The sequence below is a fragment of the Nicotiana tomentosiformis genome, chromosome 1, assembly GCF_000390325.3.
Source record: "Nicotiana tomentosiformis chromosome 1, ASM39032v3, whole genome shotgun sequence".
Lineage (NCBI taxonomy): Eukaryota > Viridiplantae > Streptophyta > Magnoliopsida > Solanales > Solanaceae > Nicotiana > Nicotiana tomentosiformis.
Genome location: NC_090812.1, coordinates 151,508,001 through 151,523,089, shown reverse-complemented (window position 1 = coordinate 151,523,089; position 15,089 = coordinate 151,508,001). Strand labels below are relative to the sequence as shown.

The 15,089-nt window shown below is 37.2% G+C and overlaps 1 protein-coding gene and 1 long non-coding RNA gene across 4 annotated transcripts; both read right to left on the bottom strand.

The window, feature by feature from the left end:
• Positions 1 to 9,990: 9,990 nt before the first annotated feature.
• LOC108946153 (uncharacterized) lies at positions 9,991 to 10,824 on the bottom strand. Of its 3 annotated transcripts, XR_011409072.1 has the most exons (3): positions 10,735 to 10,824; positions 10,334 to 10,588; positions 9,991 to 10,256 (listed from the first exon to the last, which is right to left on the bottom strand). It is a non-coding gene; the product is annotated as an uncharacterized lncRNA (long non-coding RNA). The 3 variants fall into 3 exon arrangements; XR_011409070.1 differs by lacking the exon at positions 10,334 to 10,588; XR_004508504.2 differs by lacking the exon at positions 9,991 to 10,256 and having other exon boundaries at positions 10,272 to 10,588.
• Positions 10,825 to 12,110: 1,286 nt separating this feature from the next.
• On the bottom strand, positions 12,111 to 14,132 carry LOC104094154 (premnaspirodiene oxygenase-like). The gene is made up of 2 exons (XM_009600025.4): positions 13,220 to 14,132; positions 12,111 to 12,887 (listed from the first exon to the last, which is right to left on the bottom strand). The coding sequence occupies exons 1-2, from the start codon at positions 14,105 to 14,107 to the stop codon at positions 12,267 to 12,269; spliced, it is 1,509 nt and encodes a 502-aa protein (XP_009598320.1). The 5' UTR covers positions 14,108 to 14,132; the 3' UTR covers positions 12,111 to 12,266.
• Between the last annotated feature and the right edge of the window lie 957 nt (positions 14,133 to 15,089).

The window sequence follows — 15,089 nt, the reverse complement described above, 5'->3', positions numbered from 1 at the left end:
GCATCCCATGCTACGATCTGCAGCCAGCAGAGTCTCCTTCAGATTTATTTATATTTTTCCTATCTAATTTGTATTTGGGATAGATGTTGTATTTTATTTTACTTTCTAGTTGATGCTCATGTACTCGTGACACCGGGTTTTGGGGGTGCTTTTGTTCAATATTAAAGTTGAAAAAATATCGTCATTTAATCTGTAAATTGTATCTCTTACTATAAAATTGAAGGAAATTATGATTTTAAAAATACTAAAATAGTAATGAAGTTATCCATTTAGTTGTTGGCTTGACTGACAGTAGTGTTAGGCGCCATCACGACCTTTAATGGATTTTGGGTCGTGACAAAATTGACCGGTTTGGACTCTTAGGCTTCTTTCATATATTTATTTGGAATTGTTAGCACATGTTATATCTGTTATTCACCATGTCTACTATCACATGCTTTGCTTGAAGTTCTCGTTACATATCATATCCTTTACTTGTTGAGTTTGCTCTTATATGCTTTATTTGAAGTTGTTACCACTTTTATCATTATGTGATCTCTTTTATTGTTGAGTTACTCTTAGTTGAAATTGTTGTTACATGAAACCCTTTTGTTGCCAGGTTGTTCTCATGCATCTAGACGTAGTACTAGTTCGTGTCATCTCTTTCATTGTTAACCTAATTCCTACACTAGAATCCGAAGTTTGCCATTTCATGGAAATACTTTCACTATCGAGTTTATCCTTAAACAATAAATTAGAATTAAAGTTATAGAAATTCATTAATCTACTTTAATTGAAGTTGTGTTTAAAGGGGTTTGGTTCCTTGTTGAATTACTTTCCCGTTTATATCGTTATTATTGATATTCTATATACATTGTGTTTGAGCCGTGAGCTATTTGTTGTTGAAATATTGATATTGTTGGATCTTTGGAATGGTTGTGACCTATGGGCACAAGGTGCCCTGAGAATATGATGGTGGGTTGAGACCCGTGACTTGTGACTATGAGATGTGGTATATCGGGTAATTTTCATTGCGAAACTTTTCTTAGAATGGCTTAATTAATTGATTGCCATTTGTGTTCATTATTTGGTTTCAATGGTATTTTCACGATGTTCTTATTGCTTTATTTCTTATGTCACATGTTGATTCTTGTTGCCATTGACTGATTCCTGCTTTCATTATTAGCTTTATACTTCTATACTACATAGGTTATTTTGTCTAGTGAGGGTCTTGACTTGTACCTCGTTACTACTCCATCGAGGTTAGTCTTGATACTTACTGGGTACCGATCGTGGTGTACTCATACTATAAACAAACTCCCTAAAAAACATCTCTAAAAACTGAGCCCAAGTGGGTGGTGTTGCATCGACTAGTCTACCCTCCTCAAAAACCTGCCACCACTGATATACTGCTCCCGACAACTGAAATATAGTAAAAGCAACTCCGCTCACCTCCACAATACCCATGGTGCGGAGAATACGGTGACACTTCTCTAGAAAACCCTTTGCATCTTTGGTAATTATGCCACTGAAAGTAGGTGGACTATACGTCCCAAGCCTCTTTTGCACGTGCTCTGATGCCCATGTCCTGACCTCAGGCTGAATCAGAATAGCAGGCAGTACCGACACCACACTCGAAACCTGACCCATGTGAGCCCGCTGCTCTGGAGTACGAGCGGTGGGAGTTTGAGTTCCTCCCCCAATCTATAAAGTAGCTTGTGCAACAAAGATCAATCCTGCCTGAGCCAATGTACCAAACATGCTCATGAACTGAGTTAAAGTCTCCTGATGTCCGGGGGTAACAAAAGGTGCCTCCGGTGCCTGTTCCCCAACCATAGAGGCTCCTCAACGGCTGCTTTGGCAGGTACCCTAGCTGCGGCACGTTCCCCTCCTCGGCCTCTACCTCGGCCTCGGCCTTTACCTCGGCCTCGGCCTCTCGCGAATCTAGCAGAGAGCACAAGTGTCTACTCAACTACTCTGGTAGCACGTGTTCTCACCATTTGTGAGAGAATAGAGATACAAGGGCTCAAACTTCAAAATCAACAAATCTTCACGACAGGAACGAAAGACGTGGAATTTTCCTAATAGTTTCGTAGCCTCTCGAATATAAGTACAAACGTCTCTGTACAGATATGCAAGACTCTACTAAACTTGCTCATGACTCGAAGAACCTATGAACCTCGAGCATTGATACCAACTTATCACGACCCAAAAATCCACTACATGTGTCGTGATGGAACCTAGTCTCTAAGACTAGGTAAGCTGATTACTAACAATGATTAGGAAAGTTTTAACAACGATAATTAAAAACCTAGTTTAATATAATACCGAAATAAAAACAGAATAAGCCTACGCAATGATAATCATAACAACCTCACAAGATTTGGTAATACCAAGTCACAAACTCTAGCTGAATGCATGGAATGATCTTAAAGATTGAAATACAATATTATTCAATTGACAAGCTGAAAGTACAATATAAGGAAAGCACTCCAAATGACTATGATGACCTAGAAGCTCTACCATGAATCTCCGCGACCAACAAGCTAACTCCACCCAAGTATGATATCTCCAATACGTAGCTTTGCACAAAAATGTGCCCTCCGGGTTGCGTAGCGTACAGAGTTTGAGCAGTTGCGTCAAGGCACCATAACAGTGTTAGAGTATGCCATCAGGTTCAGTGATTTATCCCATCATGCACCTATTTTTCTTCCTACAGTCAGAGAGCGAGTCCGCAGATTTATTGAAGGGCTCAGTTATGATCTTAGATTCAGCATAGCTCGGGAGTTGGAGACTGATGCTCCATTTTAGCAGGTGGTGGAGATTGCGAGGAGGTTAGAGTGTATTCTGGGTGAGGAGAGGGAGGATAAGGAGACCAAGAGGTCTCTAGGTTCAAGAGGGTTCAGTGGATTCTACTTTTTAGCAATGACCCATCATGGCAATGGATCGGGCAGTCAGCCAGTCTAGTCCTCACTTTAGACTACTCATGGTGCTCCAGTTAGTCAGGGTACTCATTTGGGGCAATCATCTTTTAGTGCACCGCCGGCACAGGGTTCCTACAGTGGGTATTCCAGTTATCCAACACATACTCAGTACGAGCAGCCACACCTGTAGAGGGGTTGTTATGAGTGTGGTAATACTGGGCACATCATGAGAGATTGTCCCAGACTCGGGAGGGGCGGATTTCATCAGAGCACTCAGGCTACAAGCTCCATTCCAGTTTCTACTCCACATGCACAACTAGTTAAGGATGGAGGACAGGAGGGTAGAGGGCACCCTAGAGGGAGAGGCTCGACCCGTTGATATGCTTTCTATGGTACAGCTAAGGCTACTGCACAAGATGATGCCATTACAGGCATGGTTTCGATTTGTTATAGAGGGGCATCATTCTTATTTTGATTCGGTTCTGCTTATCGGGGTGAGTCCTAACATCTTGTTTCACATATGAGTGAGTTTCGTGATTTTGTACTCTACTTATGTGTTTACCCCTATTGGGAGATTCTATTGTGGTAGCCAATATCTATCATTTTGTTTTGTTTACCATTCAGAGCTATACGACTATATTGACCTTTCTGTTACTCATTACAGTAAGTTTTGATATGATTCTTAATGGTTTGGCTACGATTTGTGATTTACGTGCTCTACCGGTATGGGAAGTCTGTTACGTGTTGTAATTTTTATCCGTAGAATTGAGTTAGTGGAAGGTTTTGGCTGGTATGATATGTATTCTACTTGTGATTCAGAGTTGAGAGTGGGATCCTCGAGTTTTCATGTGGTTTGATATGTTTGAACTTGGCTACGTGCCGCGGTGGGGTTATATAAGGATGAGATCCTTGTGATTAGTTCATATGTTTTGATTCTCCCTTGTAGAATTGATTCGTAGTATGGTACTAATAGGGAGTTGTATCTGTCGGGCTTATTTGATAGTTCTCTCATGTGTTTCTCTTTACATATTCAGTCATATTTGCGTTGTGCTTGTTAAGTTATAGCTTGTGAGGTGTGTGCCCAAGCGACGTTAGATGTGACTTGTTAATTTGAGTGAATGGTCATGGAATCTTCATGTTTCTTGCATCGCTATCAGTGTTGTAAAGGTTTGGAATGGGGTTCTAGCTAATATAAGGTTAATTGTCGGTGCTGGATTTGATTATGGGTTGCTATAGTGGTCAGAGATGTTGTTATGGGCATATGTGTGATGTGTTATGTCGTGTGGTTGTATCTTGTAGGTGTACACATGAGTTTTTGCAGCTGGTTAAGGCCGATATCGTGTGTTGATGTGGGAATCGGGTCTTGGGAAATGATCAGATGGTGAAAATATTGGTTCCAAGGCTTATTAGTGTGGGTGGAAGGAATAATTTTCAGTTCAGATGGTATTGTCGGGCCTATGAGGATTGGGGTGACATGGGATCACCCGCAAGTATATATAAGGTGAGTTCATTTAGTGATTTGATGACTTCGGAATGGTTCTTGGCACGTTCGAGGACGAACGTTTGTTTAAGAGGGGGAGAATGTAACGACCCAACTGGTCATTTTGAGAATTAACAGCCCGTTTGATGGCTTAAGATCTCGAGTAGCTTCATATTATGTATTATGACTTGTGTGTGTGGTCAAGTTTGGTTTTCGTATGATTTGGGATTGCTTTGGAAGAATAGTTCTTATTTTAGAAGTTTAAGTGAAAAGAGTTGACCGGAGTTTGACTTTTTTTATGATGACTCCGTAATGGTATTTTGATGATTCCAATAGCTTCGTATGATAATTTTGGACTTAGGCGTGCGTCCGGATTTGAAGGTCCGTAGGTTGATTTGATACATTTTGGCAAAATTGGAAAGTTGAAGGTCTGAACGGTTGAGAGGTTTGACTAGGAGTTGACTTTGTTGATATCAGGTTCGGATTTTCATTCTAGTAGTTGGTATAGATCCTTTATGTCATTTGAAATTTGCATGCAATATTTGACATGATTCCGGGTTGACATGATATGATTCGACGCGAGTTGTAGAAGTTGAAAGTTCATAAGTTTATTAAGTTTGATTTGAGGTGCGATTTTATAGTTTTGATATTGTTCGATGTGATTTGATGCCTCGAGCAGGTTCGTGTTATGTTATGGAACCGGTTTTTATGATTGGACGAAGTCCCGGGGGCCTCGAGTGTGTTCGTGATGGGCTACATGCCATTTTCTTCTATTTTGGACTGCTGATTTTTGTCATCTAGTGTTCTTCATTGCGTTCACGCTTGTTCTTTCACGTTCACATAGTGTTATGGTGATCTCAAGTACTTTGTTCTTCGCGTTCGCATTTTGTGTTACGTGATCGCGTATAAGGGAAGCTGGAAGGGGCCTCGGGCCTTTGTTGTCCTCGATCGTGTGGGTGAAACCGCGTTCGCGTAGTGAGCTCGAGACTGTGTGTCGCATTCACGACTTCTGTTATGAGTTCGCGATTAAGGTTTTGTAAGTTGTTATCATTTTGTATCCGCAATCGCGAGTGATTTTCCGCGATTGCGGTGAGTAAATTACTGAGCAGATTATAAGTATTCTATTTCGAGGGCTTTTGATATTGTATCACTTTTTGAGTTAGAGAGTTCAGATTTAGGCGATCTGTTAGGGGATTTTCAGGTGTTGTTGGGGTAAGTGTTCTTTATCCGGATTTGATTATATTTCATGATTCCATCTTTGTTTTTAACATTAAATTAGTGATTTGAATGGGACAAAATGAGAATTTTTGTATAAACTTTCAAAAATGTAAAATGAGGATTTCAAGGCCTATTTGATGTTGGAATTGGATAATTTTGGTATGGTTGGACTTGTGTCAGAATGGGTGGTCGGATTTTGGTAAATTTTATCAGATTCCGAGGTGCGAGCCCGAGGTTGACTTTTTGGGTTGACGTTTTAGTTATCATTAAAGATCAAAGCTTTATTATCCGGAATTTGTATCGTGTGGTTTTTATTTATGATATTAAGTTATTTTGGCTAGATTTGAGTCATTTGGAGGTTGTTTAGAGTAGTAGTTTAGCTTTTTTGAGGTATGTATCTTGCATAACTTTGTGTGGGGGAACTACCCCTTAGAATTTGAGTCATTTGTGCTAGTTGGGTTATGTGAAAACCATGTACACGAGGCGACGGGTACGTACTGTGGAAATTGACCAGTTTGGACTCGTAGGCTTCTTTCATGTATTTATTTGGAATTGTTAGCACATGTTATATTTGTTATTCACCATGTCTACTATCACATGCTATATTTGAAGTTGTCGTTACATGTCACATCATTTACTTGTCGAGTTTGCTCTTATATGCATTTTTTGAACTTCTTACCACTTTTATCATTATGTGATCACTTTTATGGTTGAGTTACTCTTAGTTGAAATTGTTATTACATGGAATCCTTTTGTTTCCGGGTTGTTCTCATGCATTTAGACGTAGTACTAGTTCGTGCCATCTCTTTCATTGTTAGCCTAATTCATACACTATAATCCGAAGTTTTCCATTTTATGGAAGTACTTTCACTATCGAGTTTATCCTTAAATAATTAATTTGAATTGAGGTTATCGAAAGTCATTAATCAACTTTAATTGAAGTTGTGTATAAAGGGGGTATGGTTCCTTGTTGAGTTACTTTCCCGTTCATTTCATTGTTATTGAGATTCTATACACATTGTATTTGAGTTGTGGGCTAGTTGCTTTGGAAATATTGATATTGTTGGATCCTTGGAAGGTTATGGCCTTTGGGCACTTGCGGTACGAGTTCATATGTCATGTTATTGTGATATTAGCACATGTGAATTCTTGTGTGGTGTGGTTGTTATTATGCGGATTATAAGTGTGGCACTTTACCGTTGTTGTTATGTGGGGCATAAGGGTGGCATCTCATTATTGTTGAATGTACGTAGTGATACATGAGGCTATTGTGCTATTATCCGAACGGAGCGATAAGGGTGGTTATGATACAGAGTGATACGTGCAACTATCAGAGTAATACAGGTAGCTAATGACATTGTCAGGACGGAGTGATACGGGTGGCTATCGGAGAAATAAGGGTGGTAATGTCAAGGATGATGTGATATGGCTTGGGGACATTTTGTTGGTGATATTCGTGTGATGGTGTATTTTTCCTTGTGTATGTCATACACCTTACGTGATTTGTTGTGTTGCTTCGATACATTACTCGATGTCTTTGATATTACTTGTTGACTTGGGCTATAGTCATACAAATGCACAAGCACACACTGTAGCATGCTAGTTATACTAGCTTAGGAGTATGAAACTTGACATTTATTGATCATGCCCATGTGTTCTTGTATTATTTGTTTCCACGTTGATACTGAGTATGTGACTATGCTAGGTGGACTATGATTATGAGCTTGTGACCATGCTGGATGGATTGTGATTATGAGCCTGTGACCACACCAGGCGGATTGTGATTATGAGCCTGTGACCGCGCGAGGAGGATTGTGATTATGAGCCTGTGACCATGCCAAGCGGATTGTGATTATGAGCATGTGACCATGCAGGGCAGATTGTGATTGTGAGCCTATGGTCATGCTGGGCGGATTGTGATTGTGCGCCTGTGACAAGGCCGGACGGATTGTGAATGTGAGCATGCACTACAAAAAAAAACTTAAATTAGCTACGAACATTGTCGCTAATCTGTCGTTAAATCGCCCGTAGCTAGCAAAATTTATTGATAATCTGTCGTTAATCCATCGCTAAATGAGATTAGCGACGAATTTTTTTGTTTAGCTACAGAATTTATCCGTCGCTAAAACCAGATTTTTTTAGTAGTGATGTGATCATGCCGAGCGGATTGAGATATTGACACGTGAGTTGTCTGTGCGATTGTGATTTCAAATGTGAGCACAAGGTGTCGTGAGCATATGATAGTGGGTTGAGACCCATGACTTGTGACTATGAGATTATGTATCTTGGGTAATTTTTGTTGCAAAACTTGTGTTAGAACGACTTGATTAATTGGTTGTCATTTGTATTCCTTATTTGGTTTCAATGGTATTTTCTTGGTGTTTTTATTGCTTTACTGTTTATGTCACATGTTGATTCTTGTTGCCATTGACTTATTCCTGCTTTCATTATTAGCTTTTTACTTCGATACTGCACATATTATGTTGTCTAATGAGTGTCTTGACTTGTACCTCGTCACTACTCCACCAAGGTTAGTCTTGATACTTACTCGGTACCGACCGTGGTGTGCTCATCCTACACTTCTGTATATTTTTGTGCGGAGCCAGGTATTAGAGATATCGGACTCGGGCGAAGTTAACTTGTTGATCGCGAGGATTCAAGGTATAGTTGCTTGATCTTCGCAGTCCCTTGGAGTCATTTCCTTATATTGTATTGTCAGCTTGTCAATTGAACAATATTGTATTTCGATCTTTGAGATCATTCCATGTATTCAGCTAGAATTCTTGACTATGTATTACCAAATATTAGGAGGTTGTTATGATTATTGCCGCGTAGGCTTATTCCACTTTTGGTTCGTTATTATATTAAACTATATTTTTAATTATTATTGTTAAAACTAGCCTAATCATTGATAGTAATCGACTTACCTAGACTTAAAGATTAGGTGTCATCACAACGCGTGCGGTGGGATTTTTGATCGTGACAATACTAATTATATCTTTTGAATGTTGTGGGAAAATATGTTATCGCATTTCTATAAGGGAGTGTTATTAAGGGTAATACGAGAATGTTGAAATAAATATTTACTAAAATAAATTCTATATGACATTTTCTTTTAAATAGACCAAAACAATATATATTACTATAAAACACATAAATTGAAATGGATAGGGTATGTTCCGTTGATTGCATTGCAGTAATGATCTATCAGTTGTATCCAATCAAGATCTTTGTTTGACTTTAAATTTAGCTCCTAGAAGATAGCTGAACTTGTCTGATTTTAGCTCTCTTTATTGTTACTAGTAGTGTTTGCCAAATGAAGGCCAAACACATAGATAACCCTTCAAAGTTGACATCAATTTTTATTTAGACGCTCTATTTTGGACTTGTTCTAGTTGAACTCTTTAACACCTAATAAATTGTTTAAATTAAACACTTGCTGCTGATATGGCATTGTGAGCATATCACACCTCACCTCTTCTCCGTTGGATCCTTCCATTCTTCACCTCTAATACCATTTTGACTCTCTCTTTCCATAATCAGATTTTCCCCATTATCAATAATTCTTCTCCATTTCACTAGATATTAATCTTCTCCATTTCACTACTTTTCAATTATCACTCTACCATGCAAAAACTACTGAGCACTGATCTTTTACCGCCGCATCCCTGTAACATTTTCTCCACCAAAATAAAAACTTCGTTCTTTTTCTATTATCACAGCTATTTTTTGGAATAAAAGTTTCTCATATACCAGGGCAATTCAAACATTAATAGCAAACTTCACTTTTTCACAGCTTGAACAACCCCATTATTTACTTTTTTGTTTACTATTAAAGTCAGAAGATTATATTAATAAAGTAAAGCAGCAATTCATGATAATAATTGACTATGAGAGCCACCAAGCCTTTAATTATTGCATAACATCTCTTCTGTATAATAGGGTATCGAATTGAAGAGAAACATATCTCTCATTCTCTTGCATCCACATCACGGCAAGAAACATGGGATATAGCGATATTATATAAATGTCGCCATAAGTCAATTAAATTAAATGTCGCAAATTTATTTAGCGACTTTTATTTTATACTTAAATCAAATTTTGAAAACTTTAATGTTGTTAATTTTACGACATTTAAATTAGTATCGGTAAAAATCTAGTGACATTTATTTAACGTTTATCAAATGTCAACAATTTGAGCTCTTAAACTATCTTGTTTGCGACATACATAAAAATGTCAGATAAATCGTTTGTTTTTGACATATTATTTGAATATCAAAATCATTATTTATATTATGATATTAAGAAAAAAAATATTCCCTTTTTATTCCTTTAAGTATTATGTAGAATGTGTAGTAAGAAAGTAGAAAATAAAGAATTAACTATTGCTGATCTTACAATACTACAAATATTTTTATTCATTTCAAAAGTTTCAAGAGTTGTACACCACATACGATTCAAACAAAATAATGAACTACTTTAACATATGACTACATAACCATAACTTTTCTCTTATAATTTCCAAATACACCAACATAATTTAAAGCTTCAGCATCCATGTATTTCTCTTGATGAAGTGTTCCATACTTTCACCAAATCAGGATTCCTTCACATTATTTGATCTCGCGACCTTCAAAATCTGATGTATTTAAGATCTGAAATTAAAAAAAAATAAAAAAAAATCACCAAAATGATTAAGGGAAAAGGGTAAGTAGCAATATAACATTTTAACCTCATATGGAGTAATATCAACGTTACTAGACTCTTTTGCAGGAAATTCACCTTCAAAAAGAAAACAAAAATAAACAACAAGAAAGAAAAAAAGTTCAAGAATTTCAGTAACCAAAATATCACAAATCTGATTTCACTCGAAAAGAAAAGTCCAAACGTACATAACACGAGTTAGAGTAGATGAATCTGATTGCACATCGAGATTCTGACAGCGGTAATTGCTGAATTTTAGTCCTAGCAGGCGGCACTTCTAGGTCTGAAACGAATCAAAAGGTTCAATCAAAAGAAATCTCAAGACTATAGATGGAAAATCTAGGGTTATCAACAAACAGTCAAAAGCAGTTAAGAAACAAAATACAGAAGATTGAGATTTATAATACTTATATTGAAGCAAAATCTTACCGGCGGATTGTGATCAGAATGAGTGAAAGTTATGGAGATGAACTAATGAAGTTTCATAGTTCTTACGGTTGCGGCTTGAAGAGTTGTGGATTGACTGTTATTTTTAACTTTCTTTTGTATTTCTGTAAAAAGAAGAGAAGCCTAAAGGCCCATTAAAATGTTTAAAGTTATTTTTTCTTGTTGGGGAAAAAATTATTTTAGACATTTGTTATAAATGTTACTAATTAAATATTGTTATATTCCTAATAATATGACATTTAAATCAAATACCAAAATTGTTTTTGACATGTTTCAATAAATGTCGATGTTCTTATCACATTTTCTGACAAATGTCACTAAATTAACTTTTTTCTGACATTTATTATAAGTGTCACTAATTAAATGTGACCGTATCACATATTTCTTGTAGTGCATTCAGCTTTGCCATTTTCTTGTTCGGATGTTTTGATTTTATATATTAATTTGGCGCTCTAAAACAAGTGAGTTGAGGGGTGAGGGAGGAAGAAGACGACCATGGTGGATTAAGAAGTAGATCGACTTTGGGGGGAGGTTGGGGGGGGGGGGGGGGAGATCTGGGCTGAAAGTGACAATTCACAAATGTTTTTTTTCCTTTTTGTTTTCTCAAAAAAAAAAAATTAGATTAATTAATCAAACGTCACGTGGCATTTTTAATTGAATATTTTTCTTGATCACGGTGCGTGATATGTTCAAATAAAAATTGGTGCTAACTTTGAGGGAATATTTGTACTTGGCCTTAAATGAAAATAATACAACTTTCTAAACTTATTTTAATATAACAGTTGAACATCTTCTTGCATCCACATTCAGCTTGCTCATTTTCTTGTTCGAAGGTTTTGATTTTATATATTAATTTGGCGCTCTAAACATTAGTATGTATATGTTGAGGGGTGAGGGAGGAAGAAGACGACCAGGGTGGGTTAAGAAGTCGATCGCCTTGGGGCGGGGATGGGGGAAGAGGGTTGGCGAGGAAAGCGAAGGGAGGGGCTAAGAATACTTTCACAAATGTGTTTTTTTTTCTGTTGTTTTCTCAAAAGAATAATTGGATTAATTAATCAAAAGTCACGTAACATTTTTTAATTGAATGTTTTGCCAGATTATCATGGGTGAAGTAAACTTTAATTAATGTTGTAGTTTTCCACTAGAAGTTTAAATGAAAATTGGTGCGATGCGATATTTACGTGGTTAACCCTAAATGAAAATAACTCAACTTTCAAAACTCTTAACACATCTTAACAATAAAATATGGGGATTGGGATGGCGAACATAATAGAATATAACGATACATTTGCTTATACTCCTTATAAGGGGATTTAATTAAATTAAGTAACGACAACCCCATTCATTACATTCCAAAATTTAACAGCAAAGCATTTATTTGATATTCTCTATGTAAAACTGTAATGATACATTTTCTATAGATAAGACATATGCATTATAAATAAGTAAAAACATAGAGCACAACAGGAAAGAAAGTACAATGGTGAGGTTAAAACATGTTTGATGCCACCAAATTACTCAGGTGAAGGTGGATAAGGAGTTGCAATCAAATAAAAGTCACTCTTTCTAAGAACAGCTAATCCAGCCGATTCAGCTAAGTCCAAGTCACTTGGATTGATTCCGGTAGGAAGATTCCAATCAAAGTGGTACAATAGTTGAGCCAGTGGCAAATAAATATTAGCTAAACCAAATGATATTCCAGGGCAAATCCTTCTTCCACTACCAAAGGGAAGAAATTCAAAATTATTACCAGTAAAATCCATAGTGCTATGCTGAAATCTCTCGGGCTTAAAGTTTTCTGCATCAACCCAATATTTTGGATCTCTTCCCATCGCCCAAACATTAACCATGATTGTGGTTTTTAAAGGAATGGTGTAGCCATTTATATTTGTTTCTTCCCTACATTCTCTTGGAATCAACAGTGGAAGTGGAGGATGGAGTCTAAAAGTTTCTTTAATAACTAACTTTAGGTATTTCAACTCCTCTACATCATTTTCATCGAAAGCTTCTTTACCTTTAAAGGCATCTCTTACCTCAGATTGAGCTTTGATAAGTATACTTGGATTCTTCATCATTTCTACCATGGCCCAAGTAACTGTTGATGATGAAGTTTCTGTTCCACCAGCAAACAAGTCCTGCATGATGAGCAAGTTTAATAATATTTGCTAGCTATTTGTCTTTATAATCTTTTCACCAATTTCCACTGAAATATTTAAATTTCTTTTAACTTCAAGGCCAAAATTATTTTCTAATATATTATATTTAGCTATTATTTCACAACCCTAGAAATACTAAATTGTGGTGGCTGACATAATTTTTTATTGTAATCTTTTTAATGTGTAAATTTTATTAAGTCCTCTGCTTGCCACTATATCAATTCTCTAGGTACCAAAAATGATCACGGAATTTATAAATGCATACTTGAATAATAATGAGGGTAGATTTATGCATTATATATAGTACTTACAATAAAAATGGCCTTGATGTTGTCAGTGGTGATTGGAAATTGAAGGCTTCCATCCTTCATAAGTCTTAGCAATACATCAATTAAATCTTCACTTCCTAACTGACCATTGAACTTGCCAGTTGCAAGATTTTGCTTGTGCTCATTGATGACATTCTCAATAATTGTATCTATCTTATGGTGGAGATACATCGTTTTACCCTTCTTTCCACTGAGCACATGAAGAACCTTCTGTGAAGGGAATATGTCAGCCACATCAAACCCTCCTACTAATCCTGAAACATCTTTGATTAGTCGTATACATTCGTCTTGCTCTTTGATTACTTTCCCAAACGCTGATCTAAATATCATAGAGCTTGCGAATACATATATCCTTTTTGTTACATTAACTGGCTCACCGGCAGATGATCGAAAAAATTCAATGAGACTACAAACTTCATCACGTCTAATCGAGTTGAACGATCGAACATTTTTTGCACTAAGTAATTCCATGACACAAATTTTACGCATTTGTCTCCAATAATCGCCATAGGGAGAAAAGGCAATGTCTGTCCCGTTATAGCCGACAATATCAACGGCTACAAGTTTAGGCCTAGATGCAAAAGCAAGGTCATGAGTTTTTAGTACTTCTTTTGCCATCTCAGGAGAAGTAACTACAACTACAGACATTTCCCCTAGTTGAAGGTGCATAAGGGGTCCGTATTTTTTGGCTAAATTTGTTAGGACATGGTGTGGAAGTCCACCTAGCATATGAAACATGCTTCCAAGAAAAGGCACTTTCCATGGACCTGGAGGCAATCTTTTTGTTTGGTTATTTGATTTCTTCCATTTCATAAATAAAAAGAGAGAAGATACAAAAAGAAAAATGGAAACCAAGTTGAAGAACTGCATTTTGAAATGGAAGAGAGGGTTATTTTGTTAAAGAGTTATTGTATATGCTCCTTTTATAGGGTTTTGATTTGGCAAGAAATTCGTTCTTCAAACGTGTTGGTTGTTAATTTAAAACTAACAAAAATACATGATGAAACGACAAGAAAAGAGGTGAGTCGGCTCAGAGCTCAGCCTGGCTCAGTTTTGTCATGCTTAGCTTAGTCTAAATTAGGGCACACCTAATTTGGTTGTCGATCTCGATTGGCTCAATTGATCATGTAATATGTTATTATGAAAATAAAATTCATTATTTAGGCTCATTTCTTATCAGAATTTGATATCAACTTAAAATTTAAAATTATATTTTAGTAATTTGTAATTTTTGTGGTTCTTTATTCGATATAATTGTTCTGATTGATGAGTCGCGAGCCGGTGTTAACGAGAGGCTAGAGGTTTGGAGAGAGGCTCTTGAGTCTAAGGTTTCAAGTTGAGCAGGACGAAGACGGAATACCTGGAGTGTAAATTCAGTGCTAAGCCAGGGGAAGTGGGCGTGAATGTGAGGCTTGAATTACAGGTCATCCCGAGTAAAGGCAGCTTCAAGTACCTTGGTTCGGTTATCCAAGGGGGAGGGGAGATCGACGAGGATGTCACACACCGTATTGGAGTATGATGGATGAAGTGAATGTTAGCATCTGGAGTCCTGTGTGACAAGAGAGTGCCACCAACACTCAAAGGTAAATTCTATAAAGCGGTGGTTAGATCGGCCATGTTGTATGGGGCTGAGTGTTGGCCCGTTAAGAACTCACATATCCAGAAGATGAAAGTAGCAGAAATGAGGATGTTGAGGCGGATGTGCGGGCACACTAGGATATATAAGATTAGGAATTATGTTATTCGGGAGAAGGTGCACGTGGCTCCCATTGATGACAAGATGCGGGAAGCGAGGCTTAGATGGTTCGGACATGTTCAAAAGAGAAGCCCAGATGCTCCGGTACGGAGGTGT